General features: G+C 40.5%; 2 protein-coding genes and 1 pseudogene across 2 annotated transcripts; 2 read left to right on the top strand and 1 right to left on the bottom strand.

The window, feature by feature from the left end:
• Positions 1–8,276: 8,276 nt before the first annotated feature.
• Positions 8,277–9,221, bottom strand: LOC136174714 (olfactory receptor 51I2-like). The gene has a single exon (XM_065944897.1). It carries the CDS (start codon positions 9,219–9,221, stop codon positions 8,277–8,279), a length of 945 nt encoding a protein of 314 aa, XP_065800969.1.
• Positions 9,222–16,020: 6,799 nt separating this feature from the next.
• Positions 16,021–16,977, top strand: LOC136175855 (olfactory receptor 51Q1-like; annotated as a pseudogene).
• A 4,501-nt stretch (positions 16,978–21,478) lies between these two features.
• Positions 21,479–22,423, top strand: LOC136174674 (olfactory receptor 51I2-like). The gene has a single exon (XM_065944847.1). It carries the CDS (start codon positions 21,479–21,481, stop codon positions 22,421–22,423), a length of 945 nt encoding a protein of 314 aa, XP_065800919.1.
• Positions 22,424–23,535: the final 1,112 nt, after the last annotated feature.

Genomic DNA, 23,535 nt, shown 5'->3' with positions numbered 1-23,535 from the left:
TGTTTACTTTTTAAATATTGCTACTAGGTTTGAAGGTAAATTGTGTAAACTCATAAATTAAGTAGAGCAATATATTTCAATTAGCAATCAGCATTTCTTTGTTTAATGAATCCCATAGGTTCAAGGTCATGAAATTTCCAACATGAATGGTAGAGAAAATATCTTATGTTTAGATAACTTTATATACATTTATATGTATATAATATATTATATATTTTTCTCTAATATTTATTTCTTTCACCTACAAATTGTTGTAAAACATGATCAGCTTTATTATGGAGATAGGTATTCCTCCATATTTAAAACAATTTAAGCATGTATAAAAGAAGAGCATACTAGAAAGGGAAAATTCAAGAGTAAATAAAACCTTCTAATTTTGATCTTTCAGTAGCAATGGTTAAAATAATTTTAGGCCATTCATTTCAAGATACATGATAGCATATTCAAAGTTGCTGTCCTATTTCCTCAATAGCATTTCTCACATAACAACATGTGGAAGTTACAAATACTGTTATGCACAAATAGCTAATTTCTAAGAAAGAATGTGTACAGTACTGTAACTTAATGAATGTGGTGCCTGCAATAACTGTGTTGTTGTTTAGTTGCTAAATCGTGTTGGACAGACTCTTTTATGACCCCATGGACTGTAGGCTTCCTGGTTCCTCTACCCATGGGATTTTCCAGTCAAGATACTGAAATAGCTTGCCATTTCCATCTCTAGGGGAATCTTCTCAAACCAGGGGTAGAACCCACATCTCCTGCGCTGGCAGGTGGACTCTTTAGTACTGAGCTTCCAGGGAAGCCCCGGCAATAGCTTAGCCGGTTTTTAATATACATGATGATGCTACTTTTTCTGCCAATTTACAGGTTAAAAGTTGTTACTGGAGCTTTTAGTTTTACAAATATTACCTGGTATTTAATACACCATGTGGATACCATACTCACTTAAAATGTTTATATACATATACTTATATATTTGGGTTTCTCTTACCTTAGAAGTGGGGTGTCTCTTCACGGCCGATCCAGCAAAGCGCAGTCGCTGCTCCTTACCTTGGAGGAGGGGTATCTCCTCACAACTGCCCCTCCTGACCTTGGGCAAAGGGTAGCTCCTCACGGCCACGTTTCTGCGTGGTCTGTCGCAACCAGCGATAGGTGTTGCAGGAGGGCATCAGAGGGCAGGCACACTGAAAACCATAATCACAGAAAACTAGCCAATCTGATCACATGGACCACAGTCTGTCTACCTCAATGAAACTAAGCCCTGCCGTGTGGGGCCACCCAAGATGGACAGGTCATGGTGAAGAGGTCTGACAGAACGTGGTCCACTGGAAAAGGGAATGGCAAATCGCTTCACTATTCTTGCCTTGAGAACCCCATGAATAGCATGAAAAGGCAAAATGATAAGATACTGAAAGATGAACTCTCCAGGTCGGTAGGTGCCCAATATGCTACTGAAGATCAGTGGAGAAATAACTCCAGAAAGAATGAAGGGATGGAGCCAAAGCAAAAACAACACCCAGTTGTGAATGGGACTGGTGATGGAAGAAAGGTCCGATGCTGGAAAGAGCAATATTGCACAGGAACCTGGAATGTTAGGTCCATGAATCAAGGCAAATTGGAAGTGGTCAAACGAGATGGCAAGAGTGAATGGCGACATTCTAGGAATCAGCAAAATAAAATGGACTGGAATAGGTGAATTTAACTCAGATGACCATTATATCTACCACTGTGGGCAGGAATCCCTTAGAGGATATGGAGTAGCCATCATGGTCAACAGAAGAGTCTGAAATGCAGTACTTGGATGCAATCTCAAAAATGACAGAATGATCTCTGTTCATTTCCAAGGCAAACCATTCAATATCACTGTAATCCAAGCCTATGCCCCAACCTGTAATGCTGAAGATCCTGAAGTTGAACAGTTCTATGAAGACCTACAAGACCTTTTAGAAGTAACACCCAAAAAAGACGTCCTTTTCATTATAGGGGACTGGAATGCAAAAGTAGGAAGTCAAGAAACACCTGGAGTAACAGGCAAATTTGGCCTTGGAGTACAGAATGAAGCAGGGCAAAACCAATAGAGTTCTGCCAAGAGAACGCACTGGTCCTAGCAAACATCCTCTTCTAACAACACAAGAGAAGACTTTACACATGGACATCACCTGATGGTCAACACCTAAATCAGATTGATTATATTCTTTGTAGCCAAAGATGGAGAAGCTCTATACAGTCAGCAAAAACAAGGCCGGGAGCTGACTGTGGCTCAGATCATGAACTCCTTATTGCCAAATTCAGACTTGAATTGAAGAAAGTAGGGGAAAACACTAGACCATTCAGGTATGACCTAAATCAAATCCTTTATGACTATACAGTGGAACTGAAAAATATATTTAAGGGACTAGATCTGATAGACAGAGTACCTGATGAACTATGGACGGAAGTTCGTGACATTGTACAGGAGACAGGGATCAAGACCATCTCCATGGAAAAGAAATGCAAAAAGGGAAAATGATTGTCTGAGGAAGCCTTACAAATAGTTGTGAAAAAAAGAGAAGTGAAAAGCAAAGGAGAAAAGGAAAGGTATTTCCATTTGAATGCAGAGTTCCAAAGAATAGCAAGGAGAGATAAGAAAGCTTTCCTCAGTGATCAGTGCAAAGAAATAGAAGCAAACAACAGAATGGGAAAGACTAGAGATCTCCTCAAGAAAATTAGAGATACCAAGGGAACATTTCATACACAGATGGGTTTGATAGAGCACAGAAATGGTATGGACCTAACAGTAGCAGAAGATATTAAGGAGAGGTGGCAAGAATACACAGAAGGACTGTACAAAAAATATCTTCATGACCCAGATAACCATGATGGTGTGGTCACTCACCTAGAGTCAGACATCCTGGAATGTGAAATCAGGTGGGCCTTAGAAACATCACTACGAACAAATCTAGTGGAGGTGATGGAATTCCAGTTGAGCTTTCAAATCCTGGAAGATGATGCTGTGAAAGTGTTGCACTCAATATGCCAGCAAATTTGGAGAACTCAGTACTGGCCACAACACTGGAAAAGGTCAGTTTTAATTCCAATCCAAGAAAGGCAATCTCAAAGAATGCTCAAACTGCCGCGTAGTTGCACGCATCTCACGTGCTATAAAGTAATGCTCAAAATTCTTCAAGCCGGGCTTCAGCAATACGTGAACCGTGAACTTCCAGATGTTCAAGCTGGTTTTAGAAAAGCAGAGGAACCAGAGATCAAATTGCCAACATCCACTGGATTGTTGAAAGAACAAGAGAGTTCCAGAAAAATGTCTATTTCTGCTTTATTGACTATGCTAAAGCCTTTGACTTTGTGGATCACAATAAACTGTGGAAAATACTGAAAGAGAAGGAAATACCAGACCACCTGACCCACATCTTGAGAAACCTATATGCAGGTCAGGAAGCAACAGTTAGAACTGGACATGGAACAAGAGACTGGTTCCAAATAGGAAAAGGAGTACGTCAATGCTGTGTATTGTCACCCTGCTTATTTAACTTATATGCAGAGTACATAATGAGAAACGCTGGGCTGGAGGAAGCACAAGTGGAATCAAGATTGCCAGGAGAAATATCAATAACCTCAGATATGCAGATGACACCACCCTTGTGGCAGAAAGTGAAGAGGAACTGAAGAGCCTCTTGATGAAAGTGAAAGAGGAGAGTGAAAATGTTGGCTCAAAGCTCAACATTCAGAAAACTAAGATCATGGCATCCGGTCCCATCACTTCATGGGAAATAGATGGGGAAACAGTGGAAGGAGTATCAGATTTTATTTTTTGGGGGCTCCAAAATCACTGCAGATGTTGATTGCAGCCATGAAATTAAAAGACGCTTACTCCTTGGAAGGAAACTTATGACCAACCTAGATAGCATATTAAAAAGCAGAGACATTATGTTGACAACAAAGGTTCATCTAGTCAAGGCTATGGTTTTTCCAGTAGTCATGTATGGATGTGAAAGTTGGACTGTGAAGAAAGCTGAGCACTGAAAAATTGATGCTTTTGAATGTGGTGTTGGAGAAGACTCTTGAGAGTCCCTTGGACTGCAAGGAGATCCAACCAGCCCCTCCTAAAGGAGATCAGTCCTGGGTGTTCATTGGAAGGACTGATGCTGAAGCTGAAACTCCAATACTTTTTCCACCTCATTGCGAAGAGTTGACTCATTGGAAAAGCCCCTGATGCTGGGAGGGATTGGGAGCAGAAGGAGAAGGGGACGACCGAGGATGAGATGGCTGAATGGCATCACTGACTCGATGGACATGAGTTTGAGCAAACTCCGGGAGTTGGTGTTGGACAGGGAGGCCTCGCGTGCTGGGATTCATGGGGTCACCAAGAGTCGGACATGACTGAGCGACTGAACTGACTGATTTATATATTTACTGAAAATAGTCAAGCCATGACAAAAACCTTGCTTCTAAGATGAGAGGCAAAAGAAATACAAATACAGAATAAGTTACAAAAATCCATAATCATAATAACACAATGACAGAATATGCTCATATTGGCATAAACATTATTTAAAATGATTGAATATTTTATAAATATATTCAGAAGGATTATACAAGTATTCAAATTTGCTTAGTATTGCTTGTAAGACAAATTAGAATAGTTTGGCATTTTTACAAAAAAGTTTAAATCTCTTGTTTTTCTGATACTATTTCAGCATGGAAAATAGTGCTAGAATAACTTTAATTTATACAAGTTTTCAGTTAAGTCTCTCACTGGAAATCTAACAAATTTTAGCTTCAATATTTCCTGTACAGATTTTGCCAGATAAATTAAAACTATTTCCAAAATGTTGAACTTTATGTGATATATACAATTGTTGCTACTAGCTTGTCATTTCTTCTTGGTCCTCCCAGTTAAGAGAGCAAGAAAATATATGTCTGTATACTGCCCTGTTTGTATACAAATATCTATAAATATGTTTTATTTAATCATCTGTATCTACATTAAGCGAAACATGACTTCATAGTGATGTCTCCAACTCCAGTCCATGGATCATTCACGTTGCTCCCCTTGCTTTTCCATAACATCGCAGCCAAGTAGGGAGAAACTTGGTTCCCAGGTGGCACTACTGATAAAGAATCCAACTGCAGGAGACATAAAACATGTGGGTTCGATCCCTGGGTGCAGCATTTATTATATTTCATTTTGCCTTTAGTACAGATCCCACCCAGTTCCAAAGATCAGCACCATTTCCCTCTCTCTTCTCCAGTGCTTCATATATTTGTAATAGAACAACATTTTGTCATATTTTGTCTTTCATCTTGAGTAATTTTTTATTATTATATAGAATAAATATATATAAATTATATATATTAAAGATCACTCTGTGGTTCTGTAAATTTCTATGAGTTTTAGCAAATGCCTAATGTCATGTGTGTACCATCACAGCATTACAGAGTGATTCTATGCCGGGCCAGCCGGCTAAGGACATAAGGACAGACAGGACGTGCCTCTGTTTCCATCTCCATGGATTCCTTCTGAGCTTAACATGGGACTGGCACACCAGGGGTGCTCTGTGAACAGACACTGAATGAGCAGACCTGACTTCTTTGTCACTTGGTATCTCCCAGATCTCCAGTCAAACTAAGACCACCGACATTACACATGTTTAGCCAGAGAAGGCAATACACATAAAGGACAAGAATTGCAGCATTTTTCAAAGCAGCCCCACTGATTGAAATCACACCAACTTGGATTTGGAAATCACACTGCTTGAGTTCACCTCCTGTCCTTCACTGACTAGCTATGTGATCCTGGTCGATTAATCTATAGTGTGCATCTCAGAGCCTTCACCTCGAAAGTAAGAAGAATAATTTAACTACTTCATAGGCTTGAGGATAAGACATAATGAGTGTTAATAATAAGATATGTAATAAAATAACCTTTGAACCTTGACTGTCACATAATAAGCTATCAAGAAAGGTTATCCATAGTATACATTGCAGCTGGTAAAATGAGCATGGTCTGTGCTGTGCTTAGGCTACTCTGAATGACTGGTGGAGTTAGTGCAGTTGAATAAAGAGACCCTGTGCCATGAGGCCTGACAATGAGACCTGCAACAGATAGATATACTGTCATTTTTTTTTTTTTTAAGCTAATTACCTTATATTATCCTTTGACTGTAGAGTAGGTTTCTGGTGAATTTGGATAAATGGAGCCAAAGTTTGAGGTGTTTCCAGTATGCACCAGGGAAGATGAGCCTCTTGAGGCCCAGAATCAGGCCCCATAGATAGAAACATGGGCCCGACACAGCCCATAGTCACATCTGAAAGGCAATAGCTCTCTCAGGATAGAACCATTAATCACTTGACAGGAGCATGTGGCAAGCACCTTGGTAGGATGTCTGCAGGGGAACCAACACTCAGACTTCTCCTTCATAAGGCTCACCTTCTAAAACTCTCAGGGTATTTTTATTTGCCTCCCTCCCTCTCTCTCTCTCTATCCTTAGTCCCTCACTCGCTCTGATTTTACCAAAACCTGTGTACACTCTATGGCAAAGTAGAAAACACAGATAAATAAATAATCTTCTCAATACTCACTAACCAGAGACAACTATTAATATCTTTTTACATGTTCCAAATCCTTTTTTGGATGGAAATATATGAATGTTTAACAATAGCATTATATCTTAGAATTTTACCAACACAATATCTTGACAGTATGGTCTAAAAACTTTTCATAAAATGTTTTATTTAAAATATCACTTTACAGTTGTTTATACATTTCTCTATGCTATCCTATCCTAGAAACTATTGTTGTAGCCAGATCTCCCTTTTTGATTAGTAATTTTTTTTCTTCATGTTTTAACATTTGGGAGGTGAAAATGAAAGCCACTTCAGCTGTGTCTGACTCTTTGTGACCCTATGGACTATACAGTCCATGGAATTCTCCAGGATAGAATACTGGAGTGGGTAGCCTTTCCCTTCTCCAGGGGATCCTCCCAACCCAGGGATTGAACCCAGGTCTCCTGCATGCAGGCAGATTCTTTATCAGCTGACCCACAAGGAAAGCGGTTTTGGGGAAACTACACTAATTCTGTCTTATTTCTTCCTCTTATTATTATTATTACTATTATTTTTAAATATTGGGGATGTATGATCTCTATTTTACAAGAGTTCCAAATTAATGTTTAAGTCATGTTATAGTATCCAGATTATTCAGAATTAAGCGAAATTTACTGGGGTGGGGGGGGAGGAATTGCACTTTCAACATTTTTCCACCAAGGCCCATGCTTTTGTGTCCACTCACTCAATTTTACTGCTAAGTAAGCATCTGATAAGGGGTTCACCTCCCAAACATGAGCTCCTACAGTAGCAAAAACAAAAGCAGAAAAACAGCTGGTAGTCACACTTTACTATGCACTGAGGAATTGAATGGAAATTTCTCCAAAGAAAATATACAAAGGGCAACATATAGGAAAGTATAGGAAAGAAAATGCTCAGTGTCACTAACCACCAGGAAAATGCATATTTAAAGCATGTGCCTGCCTGTCTGCATCTGTGCTCAGTCACTTCAGTCGTGTCTGACTCTTTGCGGCCCTATGAACTATAGCCCACCAGGCTCTTTTGTCCTTGAGATTCTCCAGGCAAGAATACTGGAGAGGGTTGCCATTTCCCCCTCCAGGGGATTTTCCCCACCCAGGAGCTGAAGCAACATCTCTTGCTGTTCCTGCATTATGGGCAGATTCTTACTGCAGAGCCACCAGGGAAGCCCCTGTGAAAGCACAATGACTATTAAAGACAACAGAGATAAGAGGTGTTGATGAGGCTGTCAGACCCTTGCACAGTGTTGTTGTAACCACAAAATAATGCAACTGCTACAGAAAGCAGTATGAAGATTCTACAAAGAATTAAAAATAGAACTACCTTTGACATAAACATGGGGGAAAAGACTCACTAACCGTTATAACAGTGATCCCATTGTAATTAGTAATTTTTTCTGTGATGATTCACTTTAACCATGGATAACAGAAACACATTGTGATAAAATGAAGGACTAATTTTCAGGATGTGCATTTCGGGATTAAAAAAGAAAACTGAAAAATTTTTTTTTCTAGCTTAAAACCCAGTATACCTCACCAAACCTTTCAGCTCGTCTTAACTAATACAAGCACATTATACACCTCGTGGTAGAAATACGAAAAGGAAGTTTAAAAAGTTGTCAAAACAGGTTATGGAAACTCCAAATTATAGAGTAATAGTAAATATTCTTTGAGTTTTGGACTGTCCATGTTTCTGTCTTAAAACTTGGTTCCCACTAGCATTCGACCAAGCCTCCTTCTAATCTCTTTGGTTTTGATGGAATAGATGACAGGGTTGAGCATGGGAGGCACAAAGAGATAAATGAGAGACAAGACTGTGTGCACAAATCGGGGGACATGTCTCCCATAGCGGGCAGTCATGGAGACACCAACCATGGGAATATAGAAGATGATCACAGCACACAGATGTGACACACACGTGTTGAGGGTCTTTAACCGTTCCTCCCGAGATGCAATGGCAAGTACAGAGCGCAGGATGAGCACATATGAGAAGAGAATGAGTGCAGAGTCCAGGCCAAAGGTAGACATGACAATGAAGAGACCAAAAATATTGTTGATGGTGATGTTACCACAGGGAAGGTGGATGAGATCTGGATGAAGGCAGTAGGCATGAGACAGTACATTCACCTTGCAGAAGGGTAACCTCTTCAGAAGGAGAGGCAGTGGGAAAACCACGCAGAAACTGCGGGCCATTACCCCCAAGCTCATGCATACAACACGGGAATCTCTGAGCATGGTGGTGTACCGCAGAGGGTTACAGATGGCCACATAGCGGTCAAAACTCATAACCAACAGGACCCCAGACTCCATGAAAGAGAAGAAGTGGATAAAGAACATTTGAGCCATGCAGGAATCAAAGCTGATCTTCCTTAAGTGGAAGCAAAATGTGGCAAGCACGGTGGGCAGTGTGGAGAAAGACACACCTAGATCATTAACTGAGAGTAGGGACAGGAAGTAGTACATAGGCTGATGCAAACTCTGCTCCTCCTTGACAATGAAAAGGATAAGGGCATTGCCCACAATGGAGACAATGTAGAGGGTACCAAGGAGCAAGAACATCCAGTGTTGGGAGTTCTCCAGCTCTGGGAGGCCTGTCAGGGTGAAAGTTGGCAACCCAGAGCTGTTGTAGAGGACATCTCCCATGCTGGGAGGACTGGTATTGTAGGACTTGTACTGTAGGACCACCACCTGTAGAGAAGACAGACATACAGTTTATTCATGACCTATTTTAAGTCTCTCTTATGCCATCCAGACCCTTACATTACAGCTTAAATAAGTTTGTTGACCTCACCACTCCTTGCCCCTCGTGTTCCCCATGGTTTCTGGAATTGTCTAAGTGTTTCCAGGGTATCCAGCTGGCTCAACAGGTCACATTACCTTCCTCTGTACCTGTGCCTATCTCCACCATGATCTTCCTTACATTCAAAGCTAGGAACTTGCTGTCAATCTACAGGCATCACTTTGTTCAAGACCTAAGACATTATGCTCTTGATGACTACTTCCTGGACTGTTCTGAACATTCCAGTTACTTATCAAGCTGTATGCTTTTTCTCTTTCCACCCTCACACTCTACTGAATATCTGCTGCTTATCAGAACTCTCCAGGTCTCTTACTCATATTTAGCCTCCCAGTTCTTCCTTCTATCCCTTCAGTTAGAATGTAGATGAATAGAAAGATACCTGTCCACAGCAATATCCTTCCAGACTTTCATCAAGGTGCATTAGATGCCTCCACTATATCTTTTCATCCTTCTATCCATTTATCCTATGGCATTAAGTTTTCTGCAAGAATAACCTAGTATACTGGAAGTCTTTTCTTAATAATGTCCTTCAAACTGAATTGTATCTAGCTCCTGAAAACCACAGGATTAGTAATCAGTTCTCTGTATCATGAAACTAGTTCTTATCTGTGTTCTCCATTTCTTTGAATAATACTGTAATTGTGCCTGAGACTAAGACTCAGAAATCCAAACATTATCTTGTTTCTGTCTTTCCTTTACCTACTACATTAAATTAGACCACAACAGTCAATGTTATACTGAACCCTAAGTGCATCTGCCAGCACTTTTCTGCAATTCCTTCCACTTATATTCTTGTACTTTGTATCAAAGACATAACATTTGTATGCCCACAGTAATGCCCTCTTAATGAATCTTTTGCCTCTATATCAATCTCTAATCTGGAATATAAGTCTAATATTTTCAAAAGGAAGATCTGCAAATGGGACTATTCTGATTAGAAAGTTTGAATGCCCCTTCACCACCAAAGAGTCAAAAGCAAACTCACAAGTCTCGAGTTAAAGACCTTCTGTAGGCCAGTTCTAAATCAATATTTTTGGTCTCAATTCTCAGAATTTCATACTTGTACCTCAAACACCCAGACTGGTTATCTATATTAATAATAGTGTTATAGCCATGCTTTCCGGGAAACAAACTCACTCAGAAGGACAATGCAGATAGTGGAGTGCAATTTATTACAACGGCGGGCCCAAGGCAGAATCTCCTCTTAGCCAAGGACCCCGACCAGTGAAAATCTTTTATACCCCATGTGTACGTGTCCAAACCCACCAGCCCAAATCCCTTCCGACTTACAAAGGAAGGGTAAATACAATCACAATAACCCCATCATTCACCTGTTATGTGTTCAAATAGTTAATAATCAATAAGCCTGTAGTTACATTCTGATAGATACTGTCCGGAGGCAGGGGTGATTAGTGTCTGTTTTCTCTTAGGCAATGAGTGACCTGATGTGGTCTTCAAGATTCCTCTGCCCAGATGGGGTCTTATCCTTCCATTGTCATTCCCCCAGGCGCTAAGCACAGAGTTCAGAGTCCATTGGAGAGGCGGCCTAGCACGATCAGCACAGACAGGCCTGAGATGGAGTCCAGGCCCTATGAATTTCTTCTTCAATAGCAATATTCTTTCCTATTATTCAAACATTAACTACAGCTCCCCACCTCCCAGAGTTTCCCAGAATATCTGAACTTATCTATTTAACCCATCTTCTGGGGCCGCGGATCACCGATGCCCTCCACTTCCATGAAAACCTGACTGGTCACTGCAGTGGAGATAACTGCTCTCCTCTCTTTACCACTCTCAGAAGCTGTGGATTTGCATCTCCTTTTGTGCCTACTTTTCTGCCTGTTCTACAGTAGAGCCTCTTATTGTGGAGTTATGATAGTTCCTGTTGAATTATGAAACTTATCTCCCCTTCTGACTCACCAGCTCCAAGAGATCCACACTTAACACTCATTCATTGCTTCAGTCCCTGCTGTGCTCAGTGCAAGGTCAAACACAGGAGACCAGGAGAATCACTCAGGAAGTCACTGATCCCACAGGATTTTGATTCTCTTTGTTTGTAAATTGGAGGGGCTAAGGATTTTGCTAATGGGGTAATGAAGATCCAAAAGTAACCTACAGTGAAAAACATTAGGACTAAATACTTGCAACTCTGAGTTCTAAACCTGCTCTAAATACACATCTCCAGGCTTTCATCTGCCTTTGTTCCTCCACCTGTATTAGGACTCCTTTATCCTTTTTTCTCAGGGTGCATTTTTCCCTCCATTCTGCATTCTAAAAATCTCTTTTGTTTTTCCTATATGAAAGCTCTTCTTAAACATTTCTAAGTTTGCCTCTGTACGCAATATGCAATATCTCTGACTTGGAGATTTCTTTAAGCACTAAATAGAATCTTGCCAAGTGGCTTCCAAAGCAGTCATTGTCGTTTTATAGACTTCGTCCCCTCCCATACCAGTTTGTTCTGAGAAATGGGTAAGAGTGCTTATTTATTGCAGAACATCTACCTCCAAACTACAGCCCATTGGAGTATCCCTGCAGAGAAATGAATGTCTGAATCTGACAGCATTGGAAGATTTCAGAGAACAAGAGGACTAAATAGAAAATATAGAACCAGGAAAGTGAAAATATGCAGAAAAATTTAAAGAAAAAGCAAAAATAATACCTGACTCCTATAGGAACAGCCTTTCTGTCTTCAGATTGTCATAACATTCAGGATTTCTAAGCTGAGTCAGAGTGCCCTAGTGCCTGAGTCTGGAGTGTCTGACACTCCACCTTACTACCTGAGAGAGTCCATGGAGGGCACAGAGGAAGCAAGAGCAATTGTGGGGCCCTGCTCATACCCCATGCCTCCTCTGCCAACTCCCTGCCTGAGCAATATAAGGCTGCATCCAGGAAGTCCCTTGAGTATTTATCAGCTCAGGAGCTCATGGACTGCTGGGAATATGGAGCATCTGCAGTGTTCTTTCCTCTCTGACTTAATAGTTTGTTGCTTACATGGGTATGTAGGAATAAGAATGATCAGAACTGGAAATGACATTCGAGGATATTGTATCTAGTTGCTCGTTTTATAAAAGAGATCATTAGTGCCCAGAAAGGAAAAGAGTCATCTCAATTTATACAGCTTGTTAGTGGCAGGACATGTAAAAACTAGGTCTTCTAGGTTAGTTTATGGCCTTTCCACTTTACAACTATGATCAATACCTACAAGAAATGCTGTATTCTATAAAAAGTGCTTAAAATCCATGTAAGTTAGGCAGTTGGATTTATTAGATCTTGTGAAATTCTCTCTGGGATTACCCATGAAATTGACCCCAAGCATGATAAGAAGCACTAGTTCACTGTGGCTGACTACACACATCGCATAATTCCAGGTCAAATTATAAAAAATATTTGGCTTGATCAAGAAAGTGTTAATGTATACAGCTGCCTTCTTCACAGATATTTATTGGACACCTACTAGCGTGACAACATAGGTAATGAGCAGTAACTGTTAAGGGTTTGACCTCACTGTACCTGAACTTCAGTCCACTTACCTTGAGAAAGTTTCCAACATATATGCAGTTTCATTTCTTCACCTGTAAAATAGATTATAATTATACTTCAGTCACAGACTGATTAGGATGACTAAGCCATAGAAAACAGGCAAAGGCATTTAACCTATTGGCTGCCATATAACACTTAATAGATGCAAACAGCTGACTCACTGGAAAAGTCCCTGATGCTGGGAGAGACAGAGGACAGAAGAAGCAGATATCAGAGGATGAGATGTCTGGATGGTATCACCAATACAGTAGACATGAACTTTGGCAAATTCGGGAGATGGTGAGGGGCAAAGACGCCTGGTGTGCTACAATCCATGGGGTCAAAGAGTCGGACATGGCTAGGTGACTGAACAACATGTGGTTATTTACATCCTAAACATTTTAAAGAAAATATGGTACATATATACCATGGAATATTACTCAGCCATAAAAAATAACAACCTATGCCCTTTGCAGCAACATGGATTGACCTAGAGTGTGTCATACCGAGTGAAGTACGTCAGATAGAGAAGTAGAAATATCATATGACATTCCTTGTATGTGGAATCTACAAAGAAATGATACACATGAACTTAGAAAATAGAAAGAGACAGACTTAGGGAACAAACTTATGGCTGCCAGGGGGAAAGGGATAATTAGAGAATTGGGATGGGCATGTATACACTGCTATATTTAAAATGGATAACCAACCAAGGGCCCATTGCATAGTACAGGGAACTCTGGTCAATGTTATGTGGCTGGCTGGATGGGAGGGCAGTTTGGGGGAGAATGGATACATGTATATGTATGGCTGAGTCCCTTTGCTGTCCACTGAAACTATCACAACATTGTTTGTTAATTGGCTATAGCCCAACACAAAATAAAAAAGCTTAAAAATAAAATACAATATAAAAAGAAACTCAAAATTATGTCCTGAAAGTAAAATCACTGGGAGTGGGTATTAACCTAAGTTTACCAAACAATAAGTTATTGAATACCTTAAATAGCTCAGTTCTGCTAAGACACTGACACATATACCTAGAAGGGATAGTGATTAGCAGCAAGAAATGCATACTTGAACCAGATCAGGGAGGGTGTAAGTGCTTGGGATTAGAAAGAACCTCTCGTATACTTAATACTGATCTGAAACTAAACCCATGGAAAAATTCAATAGCTTCTCAACAATCCCACTCATACATAAGCCAGATCAAGGGATTTAGCACATCACCTAATCTATCCCTAGATTTTCCCATAGTCACACTGATAGTCATGGAAAAATGTCAGGAACCAACCATGCCCTAATCAACAGGCAGGGATTTACATTAATTCTCTATTCATTTTTCAATGTATGTGTGTTTTTTTTTAATTTTCTGAAATGAGAAAAAAAAGATACTTCATTTTATTTATGACAATGTCACAATCCCTACCCTACAGGTCTACAGTAGGTGCATGTTAACAAAAGTAACTATAAAACAAGTCATTCATTTAGCATTAGACACAAATTTACTCCTGGAAATGTACAGATGAATTATTAATTTGATAATTATGAATTATTAATTTGATAATTCATAGTCAAGTCTAGGAGACTCCTAAGGAAACATTTAAAATATCTCAGTCAAAGCAATAATGATAGATACAAGGAGATTTTAGGGAAGAACAAAGGAAGGGGATCTGCAATATTCTAGGGCAATCAGAAGAGATTTCTAGGTGCATGTAATAGCTCTCCTGATTTTCAAAGAATGGGCAAATAATTTTAAGTAAATGCAGTAGGAGTAATGTCAAAGGATGTCAAAACATGCCAGGTGTAAAAGCATGAACACAGGTATGAGACCTTAAAAGGAAACACTGGAGAAGAGTGGGTGTAGAATTGTGTAGCTATATATTCAAAAAGGCCAAAGGTCAAATAACCCTCCACAGGACCCAGATCCAATACAGTGATACCTCCTATGTCCTATACTCATCCAATATGTGGGTCCAGAAGGCTCTCCAAGAACTAGCACCAAAAGAGAAAATATCTTCTCTTTCTGCTCCATAAAGTAAATATTCTGGCATTTGCTTCCAGTGTCTCAAGCAGACACATAGACGACATGGACCCTGGACCAATTTCAGCTCATAAAAGATGGTGACCATAAGCTTGGTTAGAGACTAGGTATAATTCATCTTATAGCTTTAAAAGAATGGAATATTGAACCAATCAAACTCCAAGAACAGTGGAAGTTAAATAATAGGTAGAGGCTAAAGAAGCCCAGGGGCTTCCTCTGGTAGCTCAAACGATAAAGAATCTGCCAGCAATGTGGGAGACTTGGGTTTGATCACTGAGTCGGGAAGATCCCCTGGAGAAGGAAATGGCCACCCACTCCAGTATTCTTGCCTGGAGAATCCCATGGAAGGAGGAGTCGGCTGGGCTACAGTCCATGAGGTCACAGAGTCGGACGTGACTGAGTGATTAAGCAGAAGCAGCGAAGAAGCCCAAAGCTCTCTTCAAAGCAACCTTGGCTTCCAGTTCTCTTCTAATATTGCACACATGGAGTCAGTATTGTCAGATGATATGAAATAATGAGAATAAGAAGACAGATTAGAAATAAGACCTGATCAAGATGAAAAATGACCTTACTGCCTGATGAAATGAAGAAGAAATAGAGGAAGAGTTGGTGATGACTTTCAAATAAGTGAAACAAATGAGATGTCTTATAACACTCAAAGAAAATTTCAAAAGGAGATCCTGGGTAAAAAAGCTGAGGGCTAGGTCTTCCCAGTTAAGGGTTCATTTTAAGTCTTTATGAGAATAATATTAGTGATGTGGTTTGGATAAAAGGAAGATTCCAGGGCACTAAGAAGAAAATGGAAATTGAAAACTACAGGCAGGAAAAAAAAAAAAAAAACTTAAAGGTTTGTTCATGAGTTAATGTGTATAGACTTATCAGGAGAATACGAATTGTGTGGAAACATTCCCTGCAGAGACAGGCCAGGAAGAGCAACCACTGTCTTCCTAAACTTCGTCAGGAACACTCAACAGCTCTGTATCTTTATTCCGATAGAGTTTAGATCAAATGAGGTAAAGACAAAGATTATTTTTAATGTTTCTGGTTCTCTCTGAGTGAAGAGCTTCAACATGAAACTACATTGGTCTATCATGCCCGAGGTGATGAACACCATCCAAGACCCCTTCTACTTCACTGTCACAGGCATCCCTGTATTTGAGGAGGTCTACCACATCTGGATCTCCATCCCCTTTTGCTGTCTTTACACTGTCTCCATCATGGGAAACACTGCCATCCGTACAGAGCCATCCCTCATCCAGCCCATGTACCTGTTCCTCTCCACGCTGGCCCTCACTGACCTGGGTCTCACCCTCAGCACCCTGCCCACAGGCATGCTCTGGTTTAACATTCAGAAGATCAGCTTTGAGGGCTGTTTTGCCCAGTTCCTCTTCCTCCATGCATTCTCCGTTATGGAATCTTCAGTCCTACTGGCCATGTCCTTTGACTGCTATGTGGCCATCTGCTGCCCCATTCATTATGCCACCATCCTCACCAACAGTGTCCTTGGCAGGATGGGACTATCCATCCTTTGCCGCTGTGTTCTAGCTGCTCTTCCCTCCCTTTTCCTACTCAAGCACCTGCCCTTCTGCCACTCCCACCTTCTCTCTCACTCCTACTGCCTCCATCAGGATATGATTTGCCTGGTCTGGGCTGACATCTGAGTCAACAACTGGTATGTTTTTGCTGTGGTTTTGCTCATTATTGTGATGGACCCTCTGCTCATCGTGCTCTCCGACACACTCATCCTGAAAAGTATCTTGGGCACAGCCTCATGGACTGAGAGACTGTGGGCCCTCAGTAACTGTCTGTGCCACATTCTGGCTCTTTTGGTCCTGTATGTGTCCATGGTTGGGGTATCTATGATTCATCGATTTGCAAAGCATGCCTCTCCTCTGGTGCATGTTATCATGGCCAATATTTATCTATTGGTGCCTCCAGTGATGAACCCTATCCTTTACAGTGTTAAGGATAACTAAGTTAAGTGGATCCGCCAGGGAGTTTTTCACCTCATTTCTCAAAGAAGCACGCATTTAAGGTGAAGGAATGAATGCGCTTAATTACACAGAAATTGCAGGCATAGGTCTACAGGGAGAGTATAGTCAAATTTTTGAATGGAGAGTGTAAAAAAAATTCCATGATACCTTTAAGGGAATATGAAATGATCTTGGGTTTAATCAGATTTTTGTTTTGGGAGAAGCTATCAGCAAACATTCTATCCAAATAGTTGTGAATCCAATTTGATCTGATTTTAGCACATTTATCTACCAATGAAATAAGCGTCATTGACTGAGTAAAGATCTGTTTAAATTTTTTCTTCCTTTCTGAATATTTTTCTCTCCAGTGGGCTTGGTTAAGTAAATGTGAATGAAAACCTTTGTGTTGCCCCCACCACACATTCTCCTAGGCAGCTCCACTTCCTCCAGGTAAACTCCACGTTCCTGGTTCATATAATGGATAGGTGTGCTCTGAGTTTCTCTTGCAAAAAAATAGTAAAAAGTTGAGGGAAGATGGATATTGATCAAGCTATTTGGATATTGATCCAGGCTATATGGATATTGATCAAGATATTTCTCAGCTATTCAACTGAGATTACCTAATCTACACTCAGCATGATTTAAGCACACACACAATGAGCAGAGTCTAAAGACGGAGGTGGGTATAGTTACAGCCCCCACCATTGGATTAATGCTCCTGCATTGCTAGAGGGCGTTAGTATTTAGGATTAAAACTTCAAGAATGTCTGTAGGTGATATTTGTGGGAATATAAATTCATTTTTCACACAATGATAGGCTATTTTTTAACCTTAATGTTCTTAATGTGGTTTAAATTCTTAAAGGCAGTTTCCCTAGGCATTCTGGACTTTACACTTGAAAATGTTACGATAGAAAGGATGTGAATTTTGAACTTCCATGGTGGTCCCTGGTATAGAATCTGCCTTCTAATACAGGGGACACAGATTCAATCCCTGGTCAGGGAACAAACATACCACCAGCTGCAGGGCAACTAAGCCCTTGTACCACAACTAGAGAAGCCTGTGTGATGCAGGGAAGACCCTGCACAGCCAATACAAACAAACAAAATAGATGTGGCTTTAATGATCAGAAAAAATTATTTTATGGAAACCAGGTAACCTCTCTCATAAATATCATTTTGAAGGGCAGCCATGGGATTTCTTTGGTGGTCCTGCCAGACTCTTCTGTTTATGTAATTCTCCAAGCAACAATACTGGAATGGGTTGCCATGCCCTCCTCCACGGCATCTTTAAGACCCAGAGATCAAACTCACATCTCTTATGTCCTTAGCATGAAAGTATGGCCATACAACATAATGGTTCAGAGCACCTATGTTCAAATGCTAGTCCTGCCATTTATATATTCTGTAACTTTGAAAAATTTACTTAATTCACTGTATCTCCGTTTCCTTATGTGCAAAATATAGATAATACTAATATCTGCCTGGGACACAGATAGGACACAGCATTTCTTGTGGGTAATGGTCATAGTTATAGGGTGGAAAGGCCATCAACTGACTTAGAAAATGAAGGTTTAAACATTCTGCCACTAACAAGCTGTATACAATTGCAATAACTTTTTCTTTCTAAGTTTTAATAACCTCTTCTATAAAATGAGGGGCTAGATACAATATTCTTGCATGTCACTTCTAGTTCTGATCATTCTTTTCCTAAATATCCCTTTGAGCAAGTCAGAGAGGGAGGAGCACTGCAGATGCTACATATTCCAGCAGTCCTGGGCTGCTGACCTAATAAATGCTCCAGGGACGTCCTGTATGCAGCTTTATACTGCTCAGGCCAGGGAGTTGGCAGAGGAGGCAGGGAGTATGGGCAGGGGCCCCACAACTGCCCTTCCTTCCTCTGCACCCTCCGTGCACAGAGATCTTTCAGGTAGGTAAAGTGAAGTGTCAGACACTCCAGGCTCAGGCTCTGAGGCACTCTGAGTAGCTTGGAAATTCTGAGTGTTACAATATGACAATATGAAGACAGAAAGGCTGTTCCTGGAGGAATCAGGTTTTTATTTTTATTTTTTTCTGCATATTTCCACTTTAAAGAATCACTTTATGGTTCTCTATTTTCCATTTGTTACTCTTGTTCTCTGAAATCTTGCCATGATTTCCACGTCATATATTCCTTTTTCTGCAGGGATTCTCCCTTATTTGGCTGTAGTTTTGATGTAGATGGTCGTAAGAATAAGCACCCCCTCACTTCCCCACTTTTTTCTCAGAATAAATGAGTATGGGCGGAGGGTTATAAAAAGACATTGATCGCTTTGGAAGACACTTGGCAAGACCCTGCTGCTGCTGCTGCTAAGTCGCTTCAGTCGTGTTCGACTCTGTGCGACCCCATAGACGGCAGCCCACCAGGCTTCCCGGTCCCTGGGATTCTCCAGGCAAGATCACTGGAGTGGGATGCCATTTCCTTCTCCAATACATGAAAGTGAAAAGTGAAAGTGAAGTCGCTCGGTCGTGTCCGACTCTTCACTACCGCATGGACTACAGCCTACCAGGCTCCTCTGTCCATGGGATGTTCTAAGCAAGAGTACTGGAGTGGGGTGCAATTGCCTTCTCCGGCAAGACCCTAAATAGTGCTAAAAACAAAAACAAAAACAAAAACCCCTCCATATCAAGGGTATCTGCATATTGCATGCAGAGGCAAACAGAAATGTTTAGGAAGAGCTTGCAGATAGGAAAAGCAGAGATTTTATGAGTGTGGAATGGAGGAAAAAGAGTGCATCCTGAGAAGAAAGGATAGAGGAGTCCTAATGCAGGTGGAGGAACAAAAGCAAAATAAAGGCAGGAGCAGATTTAGAGCAGGTTTAGAACTCAGAGTTGCAAAGTATTTGGTCTTAAGGGTTTTCACAACAGTTTACTCTTGGATCTTCACTACCACATTAACAATGTTCCTTAGCCCCTCCAATTTAGAAACAAAGAGTATCAAAATCCTGTGGGATCAGTGACTCTCTGAGTGCGTCTCCTGTGTTGGGGCTTGCAATGAGCACAGTAGGGACGGAAGCAATGTTTAAGTGTCAGTGTTGGTCTCCTGAAACTGGTGAGTCAGAAGGGGAGATAAGTCTCATAATTCAACAGTGACGGCAGCCATGCAATTAAAAGATGCTTGCTCCTTGGAAGGAAGGCTATGAGAAACCTAGACAAGGTATTAAAAAGCAGAGACATCAGTTTGCCAACAAAAGTCTGTCAGTCAAAGCTATGATTTTTCCAGTAGTCATGTATGGATGTGAGAATTGGAGCATAAAGAAGGCTGAGTGCTGATGAATTAAGCTTTCAGATTGTGGAGAGGACTGTTCAGAGTCCCTTGGACAGCAAGGAAATCAAGCAGTCCATCTTAAAGGAAATCAGCCCTGAATATTCATTGGAAGGACTGATACTGAAGCTGAATCACCAATACTTTGGCCACTTAATGTGAAGAGCCAACTCTTTGGAGAAAACCTGATGCTGGGAAAGACTGAAGGCAAAAGGAGAAGAGAGCAACAGAGGATGAGGTGGTTGGATGGCATTGCCAACTCAATAGACATGAATTTCAGCAAACTCCAAGAGATGGTGAAGAACAGATGAGTCTGGCGTGCTATATTCCATTGGCTCTCAAAGAGTGGGACACGACTTAGTGACTGAACAACAACAATAACAACAAAAAAAGAAAGAACATGGCAATGTAATCTTTGAATTTTGTGTCTCAACTTAGTCATAATAATATTATTATTCAAAGAGATGGAAAACACAGATAAGAACCCATTAACTCTATAACCATGGATAAGAGAACTGATTATTACACATGTGGCTTTCAGGTTCTATTTAGATCTGAAGGAAATTATTAAGAAAATACATTAGTATATTAAGTTCTTCATGGTGAAAATTAATGTCAATGCCATAAGGTGGATTGAAGAATGAATAGATGAGTGTATATAAGGGGGTCCTAGTGCATTTTGATGTATGTCAGCAAGATTGTCTCTGAGGACTTATATCTTCCTGTCCATTTATCTTCTGTCTGGGTAAATGCAAGAAAGAACTGGGAGGCTGTGTAGAAGTAAAAAAGCTGGAAAGTCATGATATTGAGCAGATGTGACTTCTCAGTAGAGTCAGTAGAGTGAGAGAAAGGAAATAGGAAGGTTTACAGTTTGATGAGTAATTGGAATGCTCACAACAGTCCAGGAAGTTGTCATCAGGAGAATGATGTCTTAGGTCTTGAACAAAGTGATGCCTGTATATTGACAACAAGTTCCTAGCTTTGAATGTAAGGAAGATCATGGTGGAGATAGGCACAGGTACAGAGGAAGGTAATGTGACCTGTTGAGCCAGCTGGATACCCTGGAAACACTTAGACAATTCCAGAAACCATGGGGAACACGAGGGGCAAGGAGTGGTGAGGTCAACAAACTTGATTAAGCTATAAGGTAAGGGTCTGGATGGCATAAGAGAGACTTAAAATAGGTCATGAATAAACTGTATGTCTGTCTTCTCTACAGGTGGTGGTCCTACAGTACAAGTCCTACAATACCAGTCCTCCCAGCATGGGAGATGTCCTCTACAACAGCTCTGGGTTGCCAACTTTCACCCTGACAGGCCTCCCAGGGCTGGAGAACTCACAACACTGGCTGTTCTTGCTCCTCGGTACCCTCTACATCGTCTCTATCGTGGGCAATGGCCTCATCCTTTTCATTGTCAAGGAGGAGCAGAGTTTGCATCAGCCTATGTACTACTTCCTGTCCCTACTCTCAGTTAATGATCTAGGTGTGTCTTTCTCCACACTGCCCACCGTGCTTGCCACATTTTGCTTCCACTTAAGGAAGATCAGCTTTGATTCCTGCATGGCTCAAATGTTCTTTATCCACTTCTTCTCTTTCATGGAGTCTGGGGTCCTGCTGGTTATGAGTTTTGACCGCTATGTGGCCATCTGTAACCCTCTGCGGTACACCATCATGCTCACAGATTCCCGTGTTGTATGCATGGGCTTGTGTGCCATCATCCGCAGCTTCTGTTTGATTTTTCCACTGCCTCTTCTTCTGAAGAGGTTGCCTTTCTGCAAGGCGAATCTACTGTCCCATGCCTACTGCCTTCATCCAGATCTCATCCACCTTCCCTGTGGTGACGTCACCATCAATAATATTTTTGGTCTCATCATTGTCATGTTTACCTTTGGTCTGGACGTTGCACTCATTCTCTTCTCATATGTGCTCATCCTGCGCTCTGTACTTGCCATTGCATCTCGGGAGGAAAGGTTAAAGACCCTCAACACGTGTGTGTCACATCTGTGTGCTGTGCTCATCTTCTATGTGCCCAAGATTGGTGTGTCCATGGCTGCCCGTTATGGTAGGCATGCCCCCCGATTGGTGCACACAGTCATGTCCCTCATTTATCTCTTTGTGCCTCCCATGCTCAACCCTGTCATCTATTCAATCAAAACCAAACAGATTAGATGGAGGCTTGGCAGAATGCTAGGTGGAACCAAGTTTTAAGCCAGAGGCACAAGGAAAGGAAAAAAGTCATTGCATATTTACTATGACTCCACAAATTGGGGTTTTCAAGACCTGCTTTGACAACTTTTTATCTTGCTTTTGCTCAGAAATATCCTCTTAGGATTTCTTCCACCAGATATTTGATGACAGCCTGGCACTAGTTAAGACCGAAGCCAACAGGTTTTGGCAAGTTACACTGAGTCATATTTCAGCCAAGAGAAAAAAAAAGAAAAGCTCAATTTTCTTTTTTAAACTGCTAATGTGTCTCCTTAAAATCAACCCCTCATTTTGTTCTGTATGTTTCTGTTATCCATTTTTAAATTGAATTATCAAAGAAAAAGTTACTTATTACCTTGGAAACACTGTCACAATGGTTAAATAATTCTTTTTTTTTAAATTTTGCAAAATTTCTACGAAATTTTAATTTTGTAGCAACTCCATACTGCTTTTCATCGCAATTGTACTATTTTACATTCCGTAAAAATGTGTGCAAGTAACTGACATCCTTCCCAACATTTGCTGTCTTTTGTTGTTATTGTTTTTTTATTATTTTTTAATATCCATCTTGACCAATGTGTGGTAATATCTCATTGTGTTTTCAATATGGATTTTCCTGATGATTGATGACAATGATCTTTTTTTTTTTTTTTTTTTTTCCATATACTTGTTGGCCATTTGTATATCCTTTCTGGAGAAACTTCCATTTTACTGCTTAGCACATAGTAAAATGAGATTATCAGACATGATTTTGTCTTTGATTTTAGCTACTGTAAGAGTTACTTACATGATTTGGGGATGAACCCCTTATCAGATACTTACTTAAAAGTAAGTTTGAATGAATGGACACAAACAGTACATGCCTTGGTGGAAAGATTAAACAAATATAGAGTATGTTGCTTTTTACCCCAATTCACCTGACTTAATTCTGAATCATTTGAGGAATGCAACAATATGATTTAAAAATTAATTTAGAATCCTTGCACAATTGAGATTTCTCTCCCTCAAAGTTACTTAAAAAAAAGAAAAAAAGAAGAAAAAAGAACAGGCATAGAGTAAACCTCCCAAACGTTAAAATACGAAGAAAAAGACAAACAAATCTATGCTAGTCAAAA

Source organism: Muntiacus reevesi, chromosome 9, assembly GCF_963930625.1.
Source record: "Muntiacus reevesi chromosome 9, mMunRee1.1, whole genome shotgun sequence".
NCBI lineage: Eukaryota > Metazoa > Chordata > Mammalia > Artiodactyla > Cervidae > Muntiacus > Muntiacus reevesi.
Note: the sequence above shows the minus strand (reverse complement) of the source record. Positions and strands in the feature narration are given on the sequence as shown.

Bases quoted from the DNA above. Each gene is read 5' to 3' on its own strand.
- LOC136174674 (XM_065944847.1), top strand. From the start codon at position 21,479: ATGGGAGATGTCCTCTACAACAGCTCTGGGTTGCCAACTTTCACCCTG.
- LOC136174714 (XM_065944897.1), bottom strand. From the start codon at position 9,221: ATGGGAGATGTCCTCTACAACAGCTCTGGGTTGCCAACTTTCACCCTG.